Source organism: Hoplias malabaricus, chromosome 5 (assembly GCF_029633855.1).
Source record: "Hoplias malabaricus isolate fHopMal1 chromosome 5, fHopMal1.hap1, whole genome shotgun sequence".
Classification (NCBI taxonomy): Eukaryota; Metazoa; Chordata; class Actinopteri; order Characiformes; family Erythrinidae; genus Hoplias; species Hoplias malabaricus.
Window position 1 is genome coordinate 9,959,504 of NC_089804.1, and position 25,521 is coordinate 9,985,024.

At 38.9% G+C, this 25,521-nt stretch overlaps 1 protein-coding gene across 2 annotated transcripts in view; it reads left to right on the forward strand.

The window, feature by feature from the left end:
* The window catches only part of lama5 (laminin, alpha 5), an 82,632-nt gene that overhangs the window by 25,086 nt on the left and 32,025 nt on the right, over positions 1-25,521 (forward strand). The window contains exons 3-27 of one of the 2 annotated variants that reach the window (XM_066670310.1): positions 4,226-4,343; positions 7,001-7,119; positions 7,553-7,723; positions 7,858-7,955; positions 11,796-11,911; positions 13,737-13,855; positions 14,138-14,228; positions 14,366-14,500; positions 14,804-14,866; positions 14,966-15,106; positions 16,748-16,885; positions 17,150-17,284; positions 17,836-17,973; positions 18,089-18,141; positions 18,241-18,340; positions 20,096-20,148; positions 20,255-20,360; positions 20,680-20,779; positions 21,116-21,272; positions 23,114-23,252; positions 23,863-24,005; positions 24,298-24,401; positions 24,551-24,704; positions 24,960-25,123; positions 25,207-25,315. In XM_066670310.1, the coding sequence (XP_066526407.1) occupies positions 4,226-4,343; positions 7,001-7,119; positions 7,553-7,723; positions 7,858-7,955; positions 11,796-11,911; positions 13,737-13,855; positions 14,138-14,228; positions 14,366-14,500; positions 14,804-14,866; positions 14,966-15,106; positions 16,748-16,885; positions 17,150-17,284; positions 17,836-17,973; positions 18,089-18,141; positions 18,241-18,340; positions 20,096-20,148; positions 20,255-20,360; positions 20,680-20,779; positions 21,116-21,272; positions 23,114-23,252; positions 23,863-24,005; positions 24,298-24,401; positions 24,551-24,704; positions 24,960-25,123; positions 25,207-25,315 (2,964 nt within the window). Of the gene's footprint in view, positions 1-4,225; positions 4,344-7,000; positions 7,120-7,552; positions 7,724-7,857; positions 7,956-11,795; positions 11,912-13,736; positions 13,856-14,137; positions 14,229-14,365; positions 14,501-14,803; positions 14,867-14,965; positions 15,107-16,747; positions 16,886-17,149; positions 17,285-17,835; positions 17,974-18,088; positions 18,142-18,240; positions 18,341-20,095; positions 20,149-20,254; positions 20,361-20,679; positions 20,780-21,115; positions 21,273-23,113; positions 23,253-23,562; positions 23,693-23,862; positions 24,006-24,297; positions 24,402-24,550; positions 24,705-24,959; positions 25,124-25,206; positions 25,316-25,521 lie in introns of both variants that reach the window. The other variant, XM_066670311.1, reaches the window with a different exon arrangement.

Sequence of the window (25,521 nt, forward strand, 5' to 3'; positions counted from 1 at the left end):
TTCTCAGTATGGTGTTTATGACCACGCCTGTGAGTTGTCTTTGAGTTACTTTCATGTCTTATCCCCTTCACAGTTTTTGTATGTTGTTAGAGTGATGATTAGCTCAACGAAATCCTATCTAGGTAAATATTTGATTGCATTTGCAATGTGTTTTTTCTCCAGTATTGTTTAGTTCACAGCACATAATACTGTTCTGAGAGTAAACTGATTTCAGCAGCTGCCACGCATTCTCCCGTTTCCGTGGAAATCCCTCCTCATCCTTACAGGCAGACCATTATTCCCAAGCATGGTGTGCGTCAGGCCACTGAAGCGTCAGAGCGTCTGTTGAGGATCCACTCCCAGCATGTCTTTAAGTCCCCATGGTCTAACTCCACACTCATTCTTACACACTTGGCCAGAGGGAGAAAGAGGTGGTCATGAAGCCGATAAAACAGAAGGTGGGGATTTGCCCTCCTAAAACATCTGCCAGTGTGAGCTGTGTTCAGACATGCTCCTGTGTGTTCTGTGTGCCATTTTAGAGCACAGAAGCTCATTGAAAAAAACAGTGGTATATTCAAAATGTCCATGTGAATGAAAATGAATAGGTCAACACATTTCTTGCAAGTATGTAATGGAAACAACCTATTTGAGCCACCATTAATAATGGATTAAATGTTCCAAATGTTAAGTTTGTAGACACCCCAGAATTATAGATAGTAATAATTATATATATATATATATATATATATATACAGTAGTATTTTGCCCCCTAGATTTGTAATGTGGAGCAGTGGAACTGTGTTACTGTGTTTTCTCGTGGGATAGAGCATCTTTGTGATAAGTTGTTGTGGCTTTTCTCATTCAGAACTGATCATCCAGCATCACTACTTGACCTCACATGTTCTTCTGGCTCAGTGCAATCAATTATTCACAGAAATCTTCTAAAATCTGATACAGCCACATTCCAGAAGAGTAGGAGCGTTAAAGTTCTTATTAATGCTGTTACTATCAGGGGAAACACTAGGTGAGCAGGTGTCCATATAATGGCCAAATTTTGTATGTTTCATTCTTGTGGAAGTTTGAATAAATTTAATTTTTTAAAATAAGACAAGAAGACTTATTCAGGTAGTATAACATCCTGGTTTTGAAAGGACTTATTTAAAGTACTTTAGTAAAGTTATCAGTCCTCATTATCCTTATCATGTGTTTGGCCTGCTATGTCTCTCTCTCACTCGCTGTACTTTTGCCCTCTTGTCACGGTTGCTCAGGTGCCTATGGTTACATTCCCAAATCCGTGTCTCCGGGGAATTGCTTGTCCATGCCTATTGCTATGGAAACCTCAGGAATGCAGAAAGCCAAGGAAGGTATTTGTGCAATCATCAAGCCCATGGGAGTGTAACTAGACTGGACATTTATTGGCTGCCACTTTCAAAGCAGTAGCTTTGGGCAGTAGCTAAAAGTAATTTAAGAAGCTGGAATAAATTTGAAATAAATCTGTATCATTCCAACTTAGGGCTGGACAATTATTCAATATCAATATATATCGCAATATAAACTGTTTTGATAATAATTATATGGTTTTTAAACTTTTTAAATATTTCAATATACATAATTTACAGCATTGCTCAATGACTGATATTCATTCCAGTTCCTTGCACTCAATTTTAAAGCTAGTTTAAAAATAATAATATAGAAAACCCAATCCCACATTATTGTTTTTCTGTACAGTTCAGCCATAGCCACTCTGAATGTGTTCTGAATTCCTTGGCATTTCTTGTCCCACCTGTCAGGTCTTGTGGGCTTTAAGCTTGGTAAAAATTCAGTTTTCAGGCCACACAGCTAATGTGATTAACTGTTTCAAAAACATGGCAGATCAATCTCCCCAGCACCTTCCACAGATGTGTCCACAGTGTTTTTGTTTGATGTGTTAGACAAGCTCACAACAAATGACTTGCTTTAAAAACATAACACCGCTGGTGGGATTTGATGGTAAGGCTTCAGGAAAGCACAGGGAGTTTTTGGGGTGGTAGTTTGGGTGAAAGGGGTTAAGTAGGTTGCAGTGCTGTCATCACTGCTGATATAGGAAGTCAGAAGGAAGTAGATGGATGTTAAAGCATTAAGTCTAAAGCTCTGTCTGGAGGAAGAACTCAGGCACAGATTAGGCTGAGAATTCTTGACATTTCTAATGTAATACTTCCTTCCAACATTATACAGAAAGTCTTTCTATAAGGACATCTGTTGGGACTTTATTTAGAATTGTGTATATGACAAAATATAAAAAAGTAAAAAAAAAAAAAGATGATTTATCACAATAAACTGATGCTTTTAAATTTATTGTTCAGAAACTACCCAAGAAAAATATTTATCACTTTGCTACCTTTTCAGCATGAATGAGAAAATATTAAGACTACAACAGCGCAGCACTATACAGATGACTCCAATTTCCCCCTCTGAATTCATGAGGATGTGACTCATGAGGATGTGTGGATGTGTTTTGAGTTACCAGAAAAAAGAAGATATGTTTTCATTTGTGACAGAACAGACAACCCAGGACCAGTAGACCTCTTTCCCAAATGTCTTATAGTCCTTTCTGTCCTTAAATAGTGTAAAATTTAGACATGCTCAGTAGAGCCAGATTGGGTTAAACCATCTGGGAGGGTGTCATGTGGGTAGAGGATATTAATTTTTATTTCATTTTGTACATAACGTGTTTTTACCTTGATATGTTTCAAGAAGTCATTTTGAACAAATGTTTTGTTTTTATTGTTCTATTTGACTGTGATTGTCTCCCCCTGCAGAGTTGGGTAGGCCAGTGGGAGTCTATAAGGGCTCATTTCAGTACTGTTGGGGAGGGGTTGGATAGTTGGCTGAATAGCTGTGCCTAAAGTATCTGTATATTATGAGGAAAAAATTTGCTTCCTTCAATACCCTGTGAATATTTTGTAAATACCACTCACCCAACAAAATTATTTTATTTTCACAATTGGACAGTTTCACACTTTTCACTAAATGAAGACCCTTGCACAGAATGTGCTATTGTGGTTTGCCATTTTATTTATTTATTTATTTATTTTTAACAACCCATAACCTTGTTGGAGCACACTACACTCACCATTTAGCAAGGTGTGACATTGTTGTTGGTTGTAGCCAACATCACGTGCAAGACGCAACTAGGGAAAAACTTCACAGCATTTCTCTAAATTGTTGGCCTGTATATTTTCTTCTGCCTCCTCCATGACTGGAACCTTAACAACTGGAATCATTATTTCAGAAGTCAAATAGTGATACCTAGAGATGTTACGTTTCTGTGTGGACCAGATATCCATGCGGCGCATGTTGTAAACTTAAGTTGTATTTAAGTTTTATAGAATTCATTGTACTTTGTAAAATTGTTCAGTGGTATATCTTATGAGAACATAACCCAGTGTTATGGGAGCAGAAGGAAACCAGATAGGAGATGGAATGCAGCTTGGGTTGTGTGTGTCAGGTGGGTATTCTGAGCTATTGGAAATGGTGGGAAAAAATATAAGCCAGGACAAAGCAAAACAGCCAGTATCTGGTTTATAGCAGAGAGAGTGCACAATAAAATGTGTGAATTCTTGTGCTGCTATAAATGAAGTCCAATATAGACAATAAACAGAAATAATAGGGAAATCTGGAATGGTTCCACATTCATAGACTTCATTTATATTCATTTGATCCCCTAAAACCATTTTATATCCAATTTGGGACCATGAGAGTAGGTCTGATCATGGACTAAAGTTAATGAAGACTGACTGGTAAAGAATAGAGTCCACAGCCTGTGAGTTGTTTTTAAATGTTATTCTCTTTGATTTAGTCGTTCTGGGAGAACATCTGTTACCCCCTCTGACTGCATGAGCTCACCGTCCTGAATATGAAAGTGATTACACAGGTCTCTGTGGGATCATTTGCTGTGGCTGTTCCTCATTGGAGGCTGTCTTCATGTCATGCTAACTGATACTAACTGAAACCCAATACCTACATCACATCCTACTGGGGCTCCATTCGCATGTTAGTGTTGTATAGAAGAGTAATCCTCTTCATGTAAAGCTGCACCTGATGTTTTTAGCTGTGTGGTTGGATGTTGGAATAAAAGATGGATATTGGAAATTAGAGTCCGTTTTTAACCATTGGCTTTTAACATCAATGTATGACCCTTTTTAGGCACTGCTTCTAATGTCTCATGTCAAAGATTATATTTCAAGATTATCTATTTCTCCAACAGCTCTTCCATGTGGCGTACGTACTCATCAAGTTTGCTAATTCTCCAAGGCCTGATTTGTGGGTGCTGGAACGCTCTGTTGACTTTGGGAAGACCTACCAACCGTGGCAGTTCTTTGCCTGTGAGTATTCCACTAGATCTTTGTTTGTTGTGTGTATTTATGAGTGAAACCTGTTATTGAGACGGTCTCTGAGCTACCTGAGAATTTTCACTCTATGACAGATGGAGGTGATAGAAAGGTAAGGTAAAACTGAATTATAGGTTAACATTCAAAACTCATATCAAACCTATCATAACAAAACTCAAAACAGGTTTTTAAATATGATAAATGGTATCGGATCAGGGTGGCACGGTGGTGCAGCAGGTAGTGTCGCAGTCACACAGCTCCAGGGACCTGGAAGTTGTGGGTTTGATTCCCGCTCCGGGTGACTGTCTGTGAGGAGTTTGGTTTGTTCTCCCTGTGTCTGCGTGGGTTTCCTCCGGGTGCTCTGGTTTCCTCCCATAGTCCAAAATCACACGCTGGTAGGTGGATTGGTGACTCAAAAGTCTCCGTAGGTGTGAGTGTGTGAGTGAATGTGTGAGTGTGTGTGTGTGTTGCCCTGTGAAGGACTGGCGCCCCCTCCAGGGTGTATTCCCGCCTTGCGGCCAATGATTCCAGGTAGGCTCTGGACCCACCGCGACCCCGAACTGGATAAGTGCTTACAGGTAATGGATGGATGGTATCAGATCGGTATGGGATATCGACCGAATAGAAGATCCCGAATCACTGGGTGAAGGGCAGGAACACACCCTGGAATGGCAACCAGTCCTTCACAGGGTGACACACACTCACATATTCAAGTTGGACATTAGTGATGTTCAGTTGTTACTCTGATTCAACAAGCTGTGAGTCCATTTACATTTACGTTTACACACCAACAATACAGTCATCAAGTGATTTGGAGAGTTTCTTGATTATTCAAATGTTCATGTCGACTGTGCACTCCGATACCTTAGAAAGGATTGTAGTCTTTAGTTCAGTAAATGTATAGAGCATGTATTCTCTTAATCTGATTTGCACAAGTGCAGAAATAAAAGCAGATAAAGATGACCTTCACATGAAACAGTAAACATTTAACACTTATTTCAGTCTACAGCCATTAGACAGTGAGACATGACTCTGTTTTGATATTTCTAATCATATAAACTCCTACTTTAACATTCAGCGTTTAAAGTACTTTATATTAATAAGAAAACTGCACCTTGAGTGTTGCTTAAGTTGCTTGCCAGGGTGTAGGCTAAATGTCCTTGTCCTGAGAGAAATTTGATTACTGAGTGACTCATATAGACTCATATTTGCTTGTATTAAATAGGCAATGTTTTAGCAAATGTGAGAGGTGATGACTCTGTATTATATTGCCAATTAAAAGGCAATTAGCAGAGTGATAATTGACATTAAAAGAGACTTTAAGCATTGTACATAGAGACCATCGTCTCAAGAATGTTCTAAATGCCTTTTGTTTTTAAAAGCTTATTTAAAAATGTATTTAAAATGGAAAGCACAATTAATTGCCTATGCCAATAATGGGTGTACGTTAAAAGGTCTGAGGAGGTGTCCACAGACATTCGGACATGCAGTGGGGTTAGTAGCCAAGGTGGTTAGACCTAACCTTAACCTTAACCTTAAATCTTAATATCAGTTATAAAACCGATATGGCGTTCCCCTTTTCGGTTTTCAAAACATTAATTTTTTTTAATGAAACTTTTTTGGGCTTTTTATTAAGATTTTCATATAATCAGGACATTTCTAAACTCACCCCCCCCCACACACACACACACACAAACGCACACGCACACACACATGCACACAGTATCCCTGTGTTTGAGAAGGCCAGAAAATGCCACCAGTATTGTAGGTGGCAATACAATCCTTGCCACTTTGGCGAGAAAACAAAAATCATCCACAATACAGGCGTTGAGTCTCTGTCTGCCATTTTGAGCAGTGACATTATCATCACACTGAAGTATAATATTCTGTTATTGGATTGAATTCAGATTCCTCTGGCCCACAAGCTCCATGGTGACTTAGAATACAGAAAACTTCTGAATATGAGAGAGAGAGAGAGGTGAAGGTGAAGTTGATAAGACAATATAATAGACTTTTTAGTTTGTAGCTTTCCTCACTGGATTCAAACAGGTGAGTGTGTGTGTGTAACAGAATTCCTTTCTGTATTATCTAGGAGGTGCTTAATGTAAATGTGTGTGTGTGTGTGTATACAGAGAGACATGACCTTCAGTTCCTTAGAGCCTCATTTGAGTCATGCCCTCCTATTGACCGAGGATATCTGAGCTGTGTACGTGCATGTGGGTGTTAGTATGTGAAACTGCATAAAAGTTAGCCTTTTTGCAGTGCGTGAATGAATGGATGTTGAGACAGTTAAATCCACATGATTTGCACTAAAAGGCATCTTCACTGCTATAGGAGTTACAGTGATAAATGGGAGTGATAAATTACATCCAAATTTTTTAAGGCCCTGTATAAATATACATAAATATACACATATTAGTTTTCATAGATTACTGCAAAGAATGATATAAGGTCAAGTAAATTGTTCTTAAATATAGTTAGTATATCCAGTATGAATGCATGAATTCTGACTTATAACTGAATAAACAGATTTTTCTGTTTTTTTGGTCAACAAATACATTTTGCTGGTGTAATTGCTCTTGATTTAGATGTCTAATAAACCTTTGCTTTAGTTTCATCTGCTTGTTTTTTTTTGGTCATTTAATTTTCAGCTTCTAAGAGGGACTGCATTGAGCAGTTTGGCCAGAGGACGATTGAGCGCATCTACCATGACAACGATGTCATCTGTACAACTGAATACTCTCGCATAGTGCCATTGGAGAATGGCGAGGTAATAGCTTTCATCCAAACCACGCTAATGGCTATTGTCCTGTGTTATATGTAGTTTAAAATTAAGTTCAGCTCTGTTCAGTTAAATTCAGCTAGAATCCATTCTGTGACACTCAGTACAGTTACATATATTCAGTTTCTTATGCCAGTTTTATTAATATCTTTTTATGCACACACTTATGCCTTGCAGTATACAAAATTGTAAATGATGATCTACAACCAATATAGATCTAGAAAGATATGATTTTAAAAGCTCTCACAATTTCTTAACAGACCTCTTTGCTCACATTTGGGGTCATGCGTGAATCTCTTATAGAATCCATTATAGTGTAATATAACATTATTGAAGAATTAAACATGGCCACAGCTGTAAGAATATCTTAATATGTTTATGTATAGTTCTAAAAAGTCTTAGCTCTCCTTCAATCCCAAAGATTGTTGTGTCTCTGGTAAATGGGCGTCCTGGAGCAATGAACTTCTCCTACTCTCCTGTGCTGAGGGATTTCACCAAAGCCACCAACATCCGTCTGCGCTTCCTCCGCACCAACACACTGCTGGGGCACCTGATGGGCAAAGCCCTGAGAGACCCCACTGTCACCCGCCGGGTAAGATAATTATCTACACTTTAGCTACACTAAATAGAATCTGTTTTCTGATAAAGGCACCTTTTGGATTGCTATAGTGAGATTTAAAAAAAATCTATTCCATGTTCATATGTCTTTTGCATTTTGCACTGCAGTATTATTATAGCATCAAAGATATAAGCATCGGAGGGAGGTGTGTTTGCAATGGCCATGCTGAAGCCTGCAATGCCAAGGACCCCAACGACCCCTACAAGTAGGAGCAAAGCCAATTATTTTCTCTTCCTGCACTTCAGTACATTCTGCTGCATGTTAGTCTTTGGCTGTTTCTCAATACAATGCTCAAGTTCAAACTGCTGTACTTGGTAGTACAAACATGGCGAGTTCGACTTGCGAGTACGAACTCCGGAGGACGTGGTGGTCGTTATGTAATTGGAAAATACTTGATGAGTCACCGTCTCCGTGGTGCAAAAAAATTAATAGCGCTGAGGAAGGTGCGAAATACATTCTGGGATATCTGACTCTCGCAAGTCTACAGAAGTCACGTCCCAGTGCATTCTGGATATTATGGGCGGAGCAACAACACATCCGGGTATTTGAACTCTACTTGGCTAGATGTGGACGTTAAAATGGAACAGTACTTGGGCTGAGACTGAAGACGTTTCCCAAGAAAACGTATTGAGAAATGGCTTTTGTCTTAAATTCCATGAAAAATCTTTGTTATGGTATAGGTTTGTTCTGGCTGCGGCTGTTTACACCAAAAGTTAAGAGTGAGGATGAAGGATGAGTATTAAACATAGATTATTGCAAAGTGCATGTGTCCCTCCCCCCCACCCCCCCCCCAAAGTCAGGTTTTGCTATTTACAATTATGGACTTAAATTTAAGTGACATTGCTTTGGTGGCGATTGGAAAGAAGATACTGTGTCTTCAAATGTTTTAGAGGAAGAACATGCTAGTCTTCACACTCCCAGCTTTGTAACACAGAGGCTTGAGTTACCAAAAAGGACTCGGAAGAAAATCAGCAGCACCGACAGTGTTCTTGAACATTATAATTATATATAAAGCCATAATATGTATTATTTTATAAAGTACATAACTATATACAATATGTAAACTACTAGTCTAGTTAATCAGTCATCCAGGTTTCATTTTCTTTTAAAAACATAAATAAAACCCATTCAATTTCATATTATTCAGACGGTGATGTATGAGCCCTGCTTTCATAACAAGTCTAGTGATTTTTAGCCTGCTGAAACTTGTAAAATAAACCTCACTGCAAAAGCACTCATTTATGATGGCTTTGGAAGACGCTCATGTGTCTTTTTCTAATCACAGAAATCCTTTAGACGAAGCAGTCAGCACCAGTGGACTGGCAGGTGGTTTGTTTAAGATTTCAGGAATTTGCTGAGATTTTCCTGGCTCTCAGTGTTGTGTATAGCAGAGCTGGGGTTGAGAAATAGGCTTTTCCACTGTGCCTATCTCTGGATTGCGCTGATGAATGGTTTGTTGCTGTATCCGGTCATTCCAGGGATTCCTGCTGCTTTAGGTGTGAGGATGTATGAGTCAGATGGAGTGCAAAAGAATCAGTACAAACATTTTACCTCCTCGGACAACAGATTTATTAAAACCCACAGGAATACAATAGATTAGACCGACCTGAAGCAGATGTTTTTGAGATGTACATGTGTGTATGTTGAGCATATATCTGTGCATGGGCTTGTGAACGACAAAACACTTTATAGCTTGTTCTAGAATATACCTATGGGACCTTTTAGTCATAGGTAAAGTATTTAAGCTTATAGAGGTCATCTGCTGCATGCGTATCTGTTAAAAATGGAAACTTTATGTATGGAACGTCACTATGAAGGTGATATCCTTTTTAAACTGGAAAAAGGGAGGACGCCTTTGAGCATATTGTAAAGCTTTTGAATTTTTCATTATTACAATTGAAATCAAGACATTTGAATTTAAATCATTCCTTTGTTGCATGACATATTTAGGGCTAGGAAACAGCTAGTGACAGTGTTGCCAAATTTAGGGTAACCTTGAATTTGATGAAATCTTACATTTACATTTACATTTACGCATTTGGCAGATGCTTTTATCCAAAGCGACTTACAAAAGAGGAAACTACAGCACAATTTATACAAAATACCTTACATTGAGTGCAATATGCCAGGAAGTAATAAGTGCATTATAGAAAGACTTTCATATTAACAATAGATCCTCTGTCATTGCTACTCTGGGCTCAGCACTGTAGGAAACCACTTTCCTCCACCCACCTTGATTTCAGGACAGTGCTGTAAAAGTGAATTACACTTTGCAACTGTAGGGGGAGCCCAGGAGCAAAAACACCAAATCTTGCATAGTGTTTGTTTAACTTAAAATAAATGAAAGAATGTTCAAATTATGTCTTAACTAATCGGGAAGACTGGATGGCAACACCCGCCTTGTCGTTCCCACCTGTTTGCCTTGCAGGCTTCTGCAGTGGCCAGGGCAATACTGAGGTGATGTATGAGGTAATTAGCAGGGCCAGAGTCAGCGCTTATCTCCCCTTTAAACTGATCTTTGGAGGTGCAGCGATTTATTTTACTCCATATTTAATGCCTTTCAGGAGCAGTAAGGGATGTTTAAGGGGTTAACGGTTACCAGATGGTAGAGGGTTTTTTGGGTCATTTGAAATAAGGCTTTGAGTTTCTTTAACTGTGTACTTATGAAAAATTACACTGACATTGTACATGAACCCTCCAGTCAGACTGAAAGACTATATTGTGTGTGCGTATGTGTGTGTGTGTGACCGCTGATCATTGCACCAAATCTGTAGAGTGTAAATATTAGCTTGGTGATAAAGTAAAATGTGTAGTTTATATTGGTATATATTATATGAGTGTGTGTATATATTTGGCAAATCAGTGTATAAATCTGGAGAGAATAGTTTACAGCCAGGAACAATACTGACATTCTTCCCTCTGTGTTGGATTTAGTTTCAAACAGTCACTAGTATTAAGAACTGTTGGAGCTGTATATACTAAATGTTTATAGTCCAATAAATAGGCTATTATTATAAGTATACTATTTTAATACATTTAAATATATTGTCACTCTCCAATGAAAAACATTTATTTCCAAAATAGTAACTTTACAGGAGAAAGGAATAATATTCTTAGATTTCAGTGGAAATCAACATAAAATGATTTTGCATTCGTCATGAAATTTTCACACAATGTAAATAACATGGAATTACATTCATACATGAATTTATGAATGTAAATTCTACTATATCCTCTGAAAATTTAGATTAGAATTTTGATCGCATTTTGAAAAATTAGCTCTTTAGATGACACGAGAATTTTAAATTTTTTTTCTAAAATATACAACTGGATTATTTGGCAAATACAATTCATGTAATGGAATAAAACAGATATTTTCAAGTCTGCAAATTGGTAAAATCCTGGTCAAAATGGTTTGCCTTTGTAAGACACCTCATGACCAGTCTATTGAAGTATCATTGTTAGAATGTTTACACTTCTATAATTAAAAGCTATTACCACTACCTAACACCATTACCTACACCAGCGGACTCCCACTTTACAAGAAATATTTATTTATTTCTGTGTTTTTATCATAATAAAAAAATAAAAGACCACAAGAAAGGTCTTGTCAGAGGAAGAACATTTATATTCATTCATTTTCATAGTTTATTCAGTTCAGGGTCGCGGTGGGTCCGGAGCCTACCCGGAATCACAGAGGGCAAGGCGGGAGCACACCCTGGATGGCGTCATCAGTCCATTACAGGGCGAACCACCCTCACACATTCAATTACACACTCACACTTATGGACACTTTTAGTCGCCTATCCACCTACCAACTTGTGTTTTTGGACCGTTGGATGAAACCGGAGCACCCGGAGGAAACCCACACAGACACAGGGAGAACACACTACTTTATATTAATTTCTTTATGAATACAAGCAATGCTATTTCTTTTCATTTCACTCTCTCACTCTTTCTCTCTCTCCCCCTCTCTTACACTCTCTGCTGATGGATGTTGTTTATTGTTTATTGTTAATAAATTTGTCTTCCTTCACTGTCACAGGCTTCAGTGTGACTGCCAACACAACACTTGTGGACCATCATGTGACCACTGTTGCCCCGGCTTCAACCAGTTCCCATGGAAACCTGCAACCACTTACAGTGCCAACGAGTGCGAACGTGAGTTTATCCCTTTTTCTTTTGGAGAAAGGAAAACTAAGCTTCTCAAACCCCTTGAGCACCCCTCATTGAGAGGAGTGCAGTGCCAAGAAAACTTCTTTCTGAGAAAAAATGCCAGAGGTGTATGTCATGGTGGTGGAGCATGCAAATAATTATCTGTCTTATCCTGCTTTTCGCTCTGAATGGGCATAATTGCTATAGGCTATATGCTCCTGGTGTGCTTTCTGTAGCTGTGATTTAAACCCTGTCAAACTGACTTTGTCCTTTAGTCAGTGGACTGTTATTCTGTGGATATAGTTGTGAATTAAAATATTTGTGGCCCTCCATTAACTCCCAGTCTTTCATGGCACTGCTCACATTTAGGGATCTATACACTATTTCACTTAATCCAATTGCATATATCCATGGGTATACAGCCTATTTCTATGTGTGAGGAGCTATGTGTGCCCTAAACGTGACCAGATCTGATTTTATGATATTAATAAAGACATTAAATAGTAGTAAAAACTACAAGTGTTGTAGGTCAAAGGTAGAGGCTGCTCTGAGTGCAAATTAAGACATCAGATTGTGGAAAAGAGGGTCTGGCAGGGAGTACAGTGGCATGCTCAGCAGCCATAATCCCTTCTGGCTTTTCTCACGCACTGTAAAAATAGGACCACATGGCGTGCCAAGCCACCATGTATTATTTTTTTTAACTGAAAATACAAGCATGTGTATGGTTATTTTGTGGTTATTTTGGGTTGCTCTTAAGGTTAGGATTTATTTGTAAAATTGATTGTCATTATATAATTGAATAAATACTTAATTCTGTTACTTTATTGTGCACGCACTAGGGACACAGATGTTTAGCTCGGTGCTCACAAGCTTGTATAATCACCATAGAAAAGTGATAAATTTATTTGGCAAGTGTGTTCTGAATTTAATAAACATTAGTCAAAGACACACTGTGTTTTCAAAAATGAACACATCCAACATGTCTTCTGAATTCAAAGATATCAATAATAAGGTTCTTCACTCTGCTGCAGTAAGAGTTTCCGCTTTTCTGATAAAGCTTTGCTTTACTCCAGTTTTATTTGCGTCACATTACTAAGAATTAATATTGTTAAGAAGTTTTATCTGAGGTAATGAAGACTTTCGAAGGGTGAAAATGTTTCATTTTGTTTCTGTTTAATTTTGTGTTGAATTTAGTGAAGCACCTGACTGCTGTTAACTTTGCATTTTGCTTTTATGCAAAATAAAATCTGCAATGAGCAGATCCAAACACAATCTCGGAGGTCCTTGATGTTTTCAGAATGTTTTGCTGCAGTTATAAAGGTCCCATTACTTTTCATAGGAAATGTATATTTCTCTTGCAAGTTACTGTTTTTGAAATAAAATATTGTGGTCTAATAAGAAAAAAATGATTTATTGCATAAATTACTGCATAAATTATTTCTTTCTTAGTGATAGTTTGTGTTTCATTCTCATATTCAAAGAAGTGCAGAGAAGCTTTCTTGTATTTTTGTTCTATTTTCTTACTTGTATGTGCATGTATGTGCTAAACATATTTTATGTCCTTGCTTGTTGCCCTTCTACTTGATCTATGATCTTTAGTCTTATCTACTGCTTACAGTTAAACAGTTTTACCTTCCTTCCACCAAAGATTAAACTTTAAAAGCTGACTTTCAGTTTGCTGTAAAGGAGGACAGGGTATTATTCTACACATTTTGGGTTTTAGAACCTGTACATTTTGTCTTCTTTCCATGATCTGTGATTGGGAATTATAACTAGATAATATATAAAAACAAACAGGGTGTCACTGATCGACATGTGTTTGAATCTACAGCGTGTAACTGCCATGGGCATGCATTTGACTGCTACTATGACCCTGATATGGATCAGAAGAGAGCCAGTGTAAACATACATGGGGAGCACAAAGGAGGAGGAGTGTGTATGGATTGTCAGGTAATCACACAGGTTTAATTTGTGAAGTGCACATATTCTGCCTGGATATAGGCAAATGAGCTGTGCTCATTGTCCTCCCTGTATTACACATCATTTATTATGCAGTGCACGTGTCTTCTGCCTAACTAACCAAACTGGGCTATTAGTGTTCTCCTTCTAGAACGTTAAGCTTTCCAATAACCTTGAGTTATCAGCACTTTCAAAAAGATTTTTGTTTGCATCTCAGTTGAAGTGCATAAGGTAGCTTTCATTACACTTTAATGATGTGTTTGTACTTTGCAGCACCACACCACAGGCATCAACTGTGAGCGCTGCATCACAGGATACTACAGATCACCGGAACATCCTCTGGAGTCTCCACTGGCCTGCTCAAGTGCGTGTCTGACCATGCAAGCTGCAAACGAAAAGAAAGAGATGGGATAAAATATCAGCATTTAATTTGTTCCTGCAGAGTAATAATACACTAATATTCATTTCTCTCTCTCGCTCCCTCCCTCTCCCTCTGTGAAGAATGTCAGTGTGAGTCGGAGTTCACCGATGGGACGTGTGAGGATCAGACAGGTCGTTGTTACTGTAAACCCAACTACACCGGCGAGCACTGTGACTCCTGTGCTGAAGGCTATGAGAACTTCCCTTCCTGCTACCGTAAGAATGCCCTTTTTTTTTGTCCAGTGGAAAATACATTAAAAACAATGAAAAGTACCTGGGTTTGTTTAAGGGGAAGTCATAACAATCCTATTGCATGTGGAACTATGTGTTAACATGAAGATGACCGCCAGCCTTTTCTGATTTGATTCAAACTGAAATTGGGATGTGTTAAGGCTGAAATTAAGCTATTTCTTTAAAAATATACTAACACTACCTTCATGGAAGTTGTGAATTATATTTGTTCACCTCATTTATAAACATAGTAAGGTGCTAAGTACATGTGTGTGTTTTGGTTTTCAGCAGCCATTCCGACCTACCCAACTGATTACAATGGAGAGGCCAGACCAGCAGGAGAGATCATCAGTAGGACTCATATTATTTCTGTCTCTCCTCTGCTCAATTTCTCTGTCTCCCTCCCATACTTTGCCTTATGCACTCTTTGATGCACTTTTTTGTGTGTAGATTGTGAATGTAATGCAGCTGGCACAGAAGGCAACTCCTGTCGGCCGGACCCTCACACTCGCACATGTGTGTGTAAGCCTGGATTCACAGGAGAACACTGTGACGTCTGTGCTCCAGGACACCACGGCCTCAACTGCATCCGTAAGAACAGCATTCTTATCCTGAACACACGGCGGCATCATGGTACTTTGATGTCAGATTTCTAAAGTAGCATGTTTTGGGTCACACCCCAGCCCAAAAGGGTGTCGTCCCATTTCAGCCTGATTTAAACACCTCCTGGGGATGTGGGTGACCAGTGCGCAACTCTGCCCCAGTAACACACACAAACACACAAACGTAATGTTTTATTTCCTGTTATTTATTTATATGAACGGTTGTAAATGACTCGCCCAGCACCACTGGGAAATAACGCTGTATTTGAGGCTCAAGCTCTTTCTTGAGTTACTGAACCTCGACATGCCCTCGGATGACTGAAAACCAGCTCTTCTTTGGTTCTAGCTGGGAACAAATTTTCTTGTTCGTGAACCAGTTTACATCAGTGGAAACATGCCAAACTGTTCCTCATTGGAGGAAAATCACTATGTGAGGATTTTGATGTGTTCCCACACTGGCCTGAATCATACCTTATATTTCTTAAGTTAGTGCCAGTAAATTACATTTTAAAAGAAACAATAGCCACCATTACATCACAGATAAATAAATGAAAAAAACATGAAAAATTATATTGAAATAAAAATAATCTGATGTCCAAAAAATTCTTTATTTAGCATTACTGAAAAATTCAGTGATTCATTCAGGGATTATTTTACCATGCATCCATTTTCTCACAAACTTAGCCTTTGTGGATCCTGGTGCTAAATTAACTCCAGCACGCAGATTTCAAAATGTGCTAACAAGAAATCTTAATCCCATCATTACCGCAAACACTGTATGTCCACATTTGCATGGACATGTTTTCCAAATAGCAACAGCACGGTGGTGCAGCAGGTAGTGTCGCAGTCACACAGCTCCAGGGACCTTGAGGTTGTGGGTTCGATTCCCGCTCCAGGTGACTGTCTGTGAGTAGTTGGTGTGTTGTCCGCGTGGATTTCCTCCTGGTGCTCCGGTTTCCAAAAACACACGTTGATAGGTGGATTGGCGACTCAAAAAGTGTCCGTAGGTTTTAATTTGTGAATGTGTGTGTTACCCTGTGAAGGACTGGCGCCCCCTCCAGGGTGTATTCCTGCCTTGCGTCCAATGATTCCAGGTAGGCTCTGGACCCACCGTGACCCTGAACTGGATAAGCGCTTACAGATAATGAATGAATAAATTGTTGACACAGGTGTTCAGTTATGGACACACAGCTTTAATATTCTACATAAAATCACTGACCCCAAGAAAATTTGTTTTGTGAGGTCAATAAACACCATCCAGTACCTATGAGTGAGTTAGAGTAAAGTGTTTTCTCCAGAACTAATCAGCGAGTATTACCTGCCAACTTCACTGATAGCTTGTGTGCACCTGAAAGTCAAATGGGGATATGGAAGACTTGTTTTTAGGATGTTGCAGCCATCTCTTACTGAGCAAACACACAAGCACACATTTACCCTTCTGTCAGATTTGTGTGTGTTTCGTTCCCTGTTTGTCTGCTGCATAGTTGCAGTGTTTACAAGAACTCTATACCACCCACAAACAAAGAATGTTTGTTTTGTTGCATCTGTTGTTACCAATACACGCACACACACACACACACTCACACTCTCTCTCTCTCTCTCTCTCTCTCGCTCCCTCCCTCCCTTTCAGGTTGCGTGTGCTCTGGTCCAGGTTGTCAGGATGGGTCATGTGATGTGGTAACTGGCCAGTGTCTGTGTAGAAGTGGGTTTCAGGGCTATTCATGCGATCAGTGTGCACCCGGATACTTCAACTACCCACTGTGTCAGCGTGAGTGTGTGCCAACTTTAACTGCACAGTCTCACACACACGCACACTGCAGAATGGAGGAAATGTTTCTACCCCAGTGTACTCTCCAAATGTTTTGTGGTTATTAATGGACTTAACATGCAATTAAAAATGTCTTTCTTTTTCCCTTTTTCCTTATCTTTCTTTCTCATTAAATATTTTCTTTCATTATTTCTGTTGTAATTCACACTTTTTTCTGAAAATTTACTCTGGTCTGTGTCCAACCTTTTTCCCTTCATTTCCCAGTGTGCACCTGTGACCCACGGACCTCACTGGACTCCAGCTGCACTGTGGCCGGACACTGCTACTGCAAAGACAATTACAGTGGCACCAAATGCGATCAGTGTGCTCCAGGCTTCTATGCCTTCCCCAGCTGCTCACGTGAGTCTCACGCATCAGAATTTTGACTTTATACCAACTCCAGCATCCAAACCCCATCAAATCCCTTCTGCACTAAGGTCTAGTCAATATTCCTCCAACATTTATTTGTGCATCAGAGCTCAACAAAGCAGTGTCAAATAAAGTCTAAGAGTAAAGAAGTATTTAAGTGTCTTAATATATTTGATGTCATTTTTTTATATATTGCATTTACAACATAAATTATTTCTTTTTGATTCTTAGAAATTGTTTGCAGATTTTATTAATTTGTGTATAAGTTTGGCACAAAATGAACTTCGTGTATCAAATCTTGTGCCTTTTAAAGAGACCTTCTCCATCAACGTACTGACTGTTTTTCTATTTTTTAGGCCAAAATATTTCGCTCCACCACAGATACTTAGTCTTTGAAATAACTGTTCTAACATATAGAGAAAATGTTTGTAATTTAGCCAGGGGTGCATATGACTGTATAGTGATTAGATATTAGGTAGAGAATTCGTTATATGTATTATTTCTTTATTATTTCATAATTTGTGCATCTCTCTCTCTCTCAGCGTGCCAGTGCTCAGTGGAGGGCTCCCAGTTCAGTGAGTGTGACCATGTTTCAGGGAAATGTATTTGTCTGCCTAATGTTGTTGGTCAGCGGTGTGACACATGCGCTCCTGGATCTTATGGCTTCCCACTCTGCCAGGGTGAGGTTACTTCTACATTACCTTCATTACAAAAGGCTGTAATAGTCTCTCCACTGTCAATTTTTTTAATCCTTATTTTTATGTCACTATTTTCTCTCTCTTTGATGGCACTTAGCTGACACTTGTAACCCAGCTGGCTCTGTAGACAATGCAATCTTACCCACTGTGGTAAGTCTGGGAGCTGATATATTGTACCAATACTGTGGCTTAGCTTACAGAAATGCATATGTTTGAGATGGTTGGTGTCTATTGTTATTTATTTTTCAGGGCTCCTGTGAGTGCAAACCATATGTGGAGGGCTTGGCCTGTGACAAATGCAAGCCTCTTTACTGGAACCTGTCCCCTGATACTGTGTATGGATGCTCAAGTAAGTAAAGCTTCCTTTTTAATTTCTGTAATATGTTGCAGAATTTCAGTAGAATGGGGTTGGTAATAGGGATGGGCGCTATCCACGTTTTTATTACCATCATTCATTTATTCATTCATTCATTATCTGTAAGCGCTTATCCAGTTCAGGGTCGTGGTGGGTCCAGAGCCTACCTGGAATCATTGGGCGCAAGGCAGGAATACACCCTGGAGGGGGCGCCAGTTCTCCACAGAGCAACACACACACAGATACACATTCACTCACACACCCACACCTACGGACACTTTTTGAGTCTATTACCATCATACCGTCTCAAAATATTAACTCGGTATACAATATTACTGTAGTGGGGTTGGGCTGGGGCACTGTTGGGTTGCGTGAGCCTCATAAGTGAAGGTTTTTCATGTGTTGATGATTAAAAAAAAACATTTCTGAGAGAGCCAATTTCAGCAAACTGGTGGTGGAGGAACAGAAAAGTTTGAAAATAAGCGAAATAAGACTACGCTGTTCAGAAGCATAAGCACTAATAAGCACTCGTGTTTTAGGACACCACAGCAGATGATTTTCCAGCGAATTGAGGCTCAGAACACACATATTTAACTGATAAAGTCTCATACCTGGCTTAAAATCTTATTTTTTTTAGTTTCATATCTTTTTTTCGGTCAAAGATCTTATTTACACTTTCAGATCCTTTCTTTTTTCAATTTCAGACTTCTGACCCTTTTCTCACGTGACAGAACCAGTTTAGATTAGCTACAGAACCAGTTTAGGTTAAAGCACGATTTAAGGTGGAACAGAACATCAGACTAAGAACCTGAGGAGCTTATTCAGATTCGTTACAAGCTCGCTGCAGCTTTGTCCTGATGGAGCGGACGCCATCGTCAGCCAAGTGCTGGGAAACTAAAGTGTGGCTGTGGAACTACGCTCTGACGGAGTTTATAGCGCTTTTTGTGCAATAGGTGCCGAATGTTGTCTAAAAGAGTTCACTATAAAGGACTTTGTCACTAAAATCAATGTTTTACACTGAATATTGCATATAACGTGAGTGTTCAGTGATAATTCTCATTGTCAACACTGAGGAAGCTATGCTGTCAGTCGTTAGACCACGCCCCTCTCCGCTGATGTCCCGCCTCCCATGCGAGAAAAGGGTCAGAAGTCTGAAACTGAAAAAAATGGATCCGAAACTGAAAAAAAGGATTTGAAACTGAAAAAGATCTGTGACCAAAAAAAGATATAAAATTTTTAAAAATTCAGATTTGAATCTGAAAACATAAAATCTGCTATTGAAAAATATGACTTCAAATATTGAAATATATTGGAAAGTAAAAATTGAAAATAAATTATTTATTTAAAAAAAGATATGATTTTTCAAGATTTGAACTTTCAGTTTCAGATTTTTTTTTCAAATTAACAAAACTTTTGACTCTAATATAGCTCCATAATTTTCTTTTTTCAGCTTCCACAACTGTGGTGGGCTACTGGGCTTGTGTTTTTTTTTCACCTCTTTTTCGCAGTGTGACATCACCAGTCAGTGAGCTCCCACAGCGCCCCCTCCTGTCATTTCCATATTAATATTTTATCCTTGATGCATTAAACGTCTGTATAGATATAATAATGTCATTTTGCCCACCACAACTCCCCAACATTATATAGCAATAAGCAATATTAAATGCTGATTTTCTGTCAGACTGCTCCTTTATGAGGTTTCCTTTGCCTTATCATTGTTGTGACTTGTTTATATTTTGTGTTGTGTAGGCTGTGAGTGTAACACTGCAGGCACAATAAGTGAAGTTGGGGAGTGTATTCAGGTGAGTGGTTAGTAAGCATGAAACAGCATGATAGTGTGCACAGTTTTTTAGTATTATCCCTTATGTGTGTGTGTGTGTGTATTTGTGTGTGCGGTTGTGTTACCAGAACAATGGCCAGTGCTACTGCAAACCCAATGTGTGCAGTGGAACCTGTGCAGTGTGCAAAGAAGGCTACTTCAACCTACAGATTAACAACTACTTTGGGTGCCAGGGTAAGATCATTCTTAAAACCTACACTGAGCATTAACCATCAATAAACTCCCAATCTTATCAATTAGGAGGAAGTCAAATGCGCAACAAACCATATCAGTAAAACTACCTGCTTAAGAGTCCTATCTAAGGCAGCCTAAGCCTCCCAAAAATTGTAATTTGCTGTGGATTAGAGTATTTGCCAAATGTAAATGTATTGTTTATCACAATAAGAAAATGTTTTACCATAAAAAAATAAATCAGCATGTAATCCTCTATTCTCTAAAAACATTAATTTATAGAACTCTGTACATATGTGTATTCATGTGTCCATTTATCCAGGCTGTCAGTGTGATATTGGAGCTTCTGCTAGGCTCTCCTGTGATGAAAGGAATGGCAGGTGTATGTGCAGACCTAACGTAGAGGGACATAAATGCAAACAGTGAGTCCAAACATAAAAATTTGAATAATTTTTATTGAAGAAAAAGCAACCAAATAATACATAAATATTTCAGTCATATCTGAAGGCTGGATTTCTTCAGCATTTTCTCCAGTTTTGAACTGGGAGCTCTTATGTTGTGCCTGTGTTGGTGCATCATTATTATGTTATTATTGTTAACAATAAATATAAAATGAGAGATTATAGTTCATGCTGTTGACCACCAGTCTTAACAACACTTATGCCACACCCACACATGCTTTCACAACAGTCGAACGCCTTGTTTCTGCACTTACGCAGTGTCAATGGAAATAGAGCCCTGCGTCTGATTTATTTTAGGCCACGTCCCGATCACTATTTCCCGGACCTACACCATATGAAATTTGAGGTAGAGGATGGCACCATGATGGATGGACGTCCAGTGCGTTTTGGCTACAACCCGCTGGAATTTGAAGGCTTCAGCTGGAGAGGCTATGCACAGATGACCTCCATTCAGGTAAGAGAGTACAGCTCCCTCTATGGGTACAGACACAAGTTCAGACAAAAGTGTCTGTGTTCATCAAATATTGAATGTTTTATTATGGAGATTTTATTTTTTGAAGTAATTCAATGCCATTGTTCACTCTACCTCATGCACTTTGTCCTTACCCAGAAAAGCATTTTAATAAAAAAGGATCATTTTTGCTTAAACTGTTATTGAATTATTGAAATGTCTATGATTGTTAATAATATTATTCATATTAATGTCTTTTATAGATATTTTATAGATACTTAAAAACTACAGAACAAAAATTACAGCTGGCACCAAATTACAGCTAACATTAAATTGAGATATTGAGCATTCCTGAAGTAAAGGAAAATGGAGGTTAATTCTGAACTAAGATTGATGTTATTACAAAATGTTAATGCTACATCATGTACTAATGTTAATATTTGTGTGAACATCCAGTACATCTGTTTTCACTGCAAGTCCTGTGCATGTCTCACTGGAAATTTGCAAGTTGTTTTTGATGAATGATAGTTTTGCTTTTCTTGCGGTTTTGCAATAAGCAATGATAGTTAAACTGTTTGATTTGCTTTGTATATATTGGGTGCTGCGATTGGCTTGGTGCTGTAGTGCTGGTGGTGGTTTTAAAGTGATGGTCCTGCCCAAAATCAAATTTGCACAGTTTTCTTTATATGCAAATGTAGTTAATGAGTAACAATATATTTGTTATTTAAAGTTAGCACCAGTGCTACAATGATAATGTTGCTATCGAGTAATAATTGCTCACTTGCCACATTGCATATTTCAAACTGCATGCTTAAATCTGGGGGCAGCATTGTGGCAAGTAACAGGTAGTGTCACTGTTACACAGCTCCAGGATCCTGCATGGGTTTACTCCCACAGTTAAAATCACGTGTTGGTAACTGGATTCGCTCTATGAAAGTGCACATAGATGATTACGTGAACATGTGATGCCTTGATCCCTGTCCAAGGTGCATTCCTGGCTTCTGCCCAGTGATTCTGGTTAGGCTCCTGATGCACTGTGACCCTGAAGTCAGTGAGCAGTTATAATATATAAATGCTTATGTGGTCATTAACATAGTGATAAAATATAGGCTTTAAAGGTTAGCCTGTTTATTTCAGCATGATTTAGCTCTGTGTTTGATACCAGTAATAGATATTGATGATTTAAGCATGCAGTTTCCATTAGGGCTGTGCCATATCGTATAGTTTGCGATAATATCGTAATAATTTTTAAAACGATATAAAAAATCTATATTGTGATAACAGTGATATTCTGACTTATTTACGTAACGGCATCATGCAGTTACCCATAATATGGCCTATGTTCTTTACATGAGTGATTTAGACAGTGAAGTACAGTGGAAAGTGGCTCTGAGGCGGAGGAATTTTCAGTCATATGGAGGTGGTTTGGTTACAAAATAACTGAAGTTTAATAAACCATGGTATTTTGTAAAATATATATTTTATTTAATGTAATTAATAGTAATATAACGTTTATTATTATTATTTTTTTATATTTTGTTTTTTGTTTGTTTTTTTCATATCGCCAATAAAATATCGTTATCGCCAAAATACCCTGAAATATTCGGATATTATTTTACGGCAATATCGCCCACCCCTATTTTCCATTATATATATATAGCCACATTCGCTTTATAGCTCTGGTACAAAACTCTAAAATATCTCGGGTTGGCGAAGAGGAAATTGTGAAAAATTAGATCTTTGGGCATCCTTTCATCACTTTATGGATTTGCTTTGCATTTGTACTTGTTTCCTTCCCTTCCCGCTTCCCTTTCTTCCTCTGGTCATTATCTCTTGGCCTGTAGCCGCGGGTGCTGGTTGAGGTGGTAGTCGGCTCTCCAGATCTATTCCACTTGGTGTTGAGCTACGTTAACCGCGGGGGCGTAAATGTCCGAGGATGGGTCTCTGTTGTGGAGGATGCCAGACACTTCCCGTGTGGAAATTGTAAGTCTCACATTTCTGACTCGTCTCCGTGTCTTCTTTCCTTTATTTCCTCTTTCTTTCCCTTGCCTCTTTGGCCTCTTGCTCACAAGTGCATACACTGATCCCAAGCTGAGCTTTATTTCAATTGGTTTCCCTGCTGTGGCTCCTCCCCTCCAACACAATGCCAAGGACAAAACCCATCACAACCCAGACAAAACCTGACAAAACAGCTAGGCTAACCTCAAAACACAGGTCTTTAACATAGACCTTTGCTGTATACCTTTCTCCCTATCCCTCCTCCCTGCCTTTTCCCTTCCTTTTTCTGTCTCAGAATGCGGTTAAATTGACGGTGCACGTGAGTGAGGCGGACATGTACCTCACACGCTTCATCCTCAGATACGTAAACACTGAGGCTGCCGTCTCCCATGGCAAAATCACAGCCTATCAGAAGAGCAGGAGAGGTATGTCTGACTGGTGCAGTAACCCATGACAGATCTAGACTCTCATCGGTTTTCCCGTCTTCATTTGGGACTCTTAAAATACAGAGCAATATTTGTCTGTTCAAATGTTTCAGTTTCTCTCTCTCTCTCTCTCTCTCTCTCTCTCTCTCTCTCTCATTATCTTTCACCAGGCTCGGATCAGTCCAAACAGATCATCTTTGCTCCCAGTTCAGAGCCCACATTTGTGAACGTGCCCCAGAACAGTTTTGTAGAGCCATTTGTACTGAACCCAGGCACCTGGACAGTGGTCATCGAGGCTGAAGGCATCTTGCTGGTGTGTTTAATAAAGCTAAAACTCAAGAGTTAAGGACTTTCATTAGGCACAAAGCAAAGTTATGTTACGTATTTCTATTAATTAAATTAGATTAAATATACCGGTGTTGTATAATTACATTTTTAATAATGGTTGCCGTAAACAATTTGTCTCTCGTTAAATATACTGTAACACACAGGATTGTTACTGTAACAAAATGCAAGTTCTGGTGGACCATAAAACTTTCAGTAACACTGGATTATGAATAATGGTTTTTGTATATAATTTTTCTTTCTGTATCTTGTTTTACTAGGATTATCTCGTGCTGTTGCCCAGTGCGTACTATGAGGCACCAATTCTACAGCTGGAAGAAACTGAGCCTTGTACATACAGCTATACACAGGACCCCAGTACAAAGTCAGTATCATGAAACACAAGATAGAACACTACATTTTGTGTGTTGTCAATTTGACTGAATATTTTGTTTCATCTACAAGGCTCTTTTCTACGCATCATACTTTAAAAATTGTGAGTGAGGCTAATGTGTGCAATTTTTTCATGTGCAGCTGTTTGCTATATAAGTACCTGTCTCTGGATGAGTTCACATCCCTGTCCGGTAATGAGGCCAGCTGTAGGGCAGATAACCATCTGCCCCGACCCTGTCATGTTGAGCAGATAACTCCCCACCACCCCAGCATGGCCATCTGCAGCGGCAATGATGTGAGTGTCTTATGCTAAAGTTTGAATAGGGCAACAAGTCCAATAATATTAATAAATGTTAACGATTATTTATTGTATAAAGTTATAGGCCCAGTAATACAATATTTTTATTGCATATGTATATAGTAAATATCATCTTTAAATTGTTACTTGCTTGAATGATACAGAAAAGATCTGTTACTGCCCTGTGCTATTGAACAGCATGTTAGCTTGTATTTATACTGTGTGTGTATGTGTGTGTGTGTGTGTGTGCAGATGAATGTGCAGCTGCGTGGTCATGTTCCTGTACCAGGTGAGTATGTGGTGGTAGTGGAATACGCCAGTGAAGACAAATCTCCACAGACCCTCACTGTGTCCATCAATACCCCCGGAGGACGTAACCATCAGGAGCACCTCACACTGCTCCACTGCAAATACAGGTGTGAAAGTGTGTCTGAATTGATCTCTTCATTCAGTGTATCATCTACATTGCTGCAGTAATTGCCTGTGTTTGTGTGTGTAGTTTCCTGTGCCGAGCAGTGTCTGTAGATGTTATGAAGCGTGTGGCAGTATATACTCTTTCCACGGATGTAGATATTCAGCTGATTGCAGACAGAAGCAGCTTTTTCCTGGTGAGGGAACTCTTGCATCATGTTTGCTGGCTTTTTACCAGTTACATCTTTAGCTTTTGGTTACCATTCACTTCCACTGAAAGTGTGTAGAACGTGTGTGGCACTCTCTTGCGCTCTTGTCTTTCCAATCACACACGCACACAGTCAAGGTTATTACATAGATTGTCAAATGAATTAATTTCCAACTGTGGGGCTGTTTAACCCAT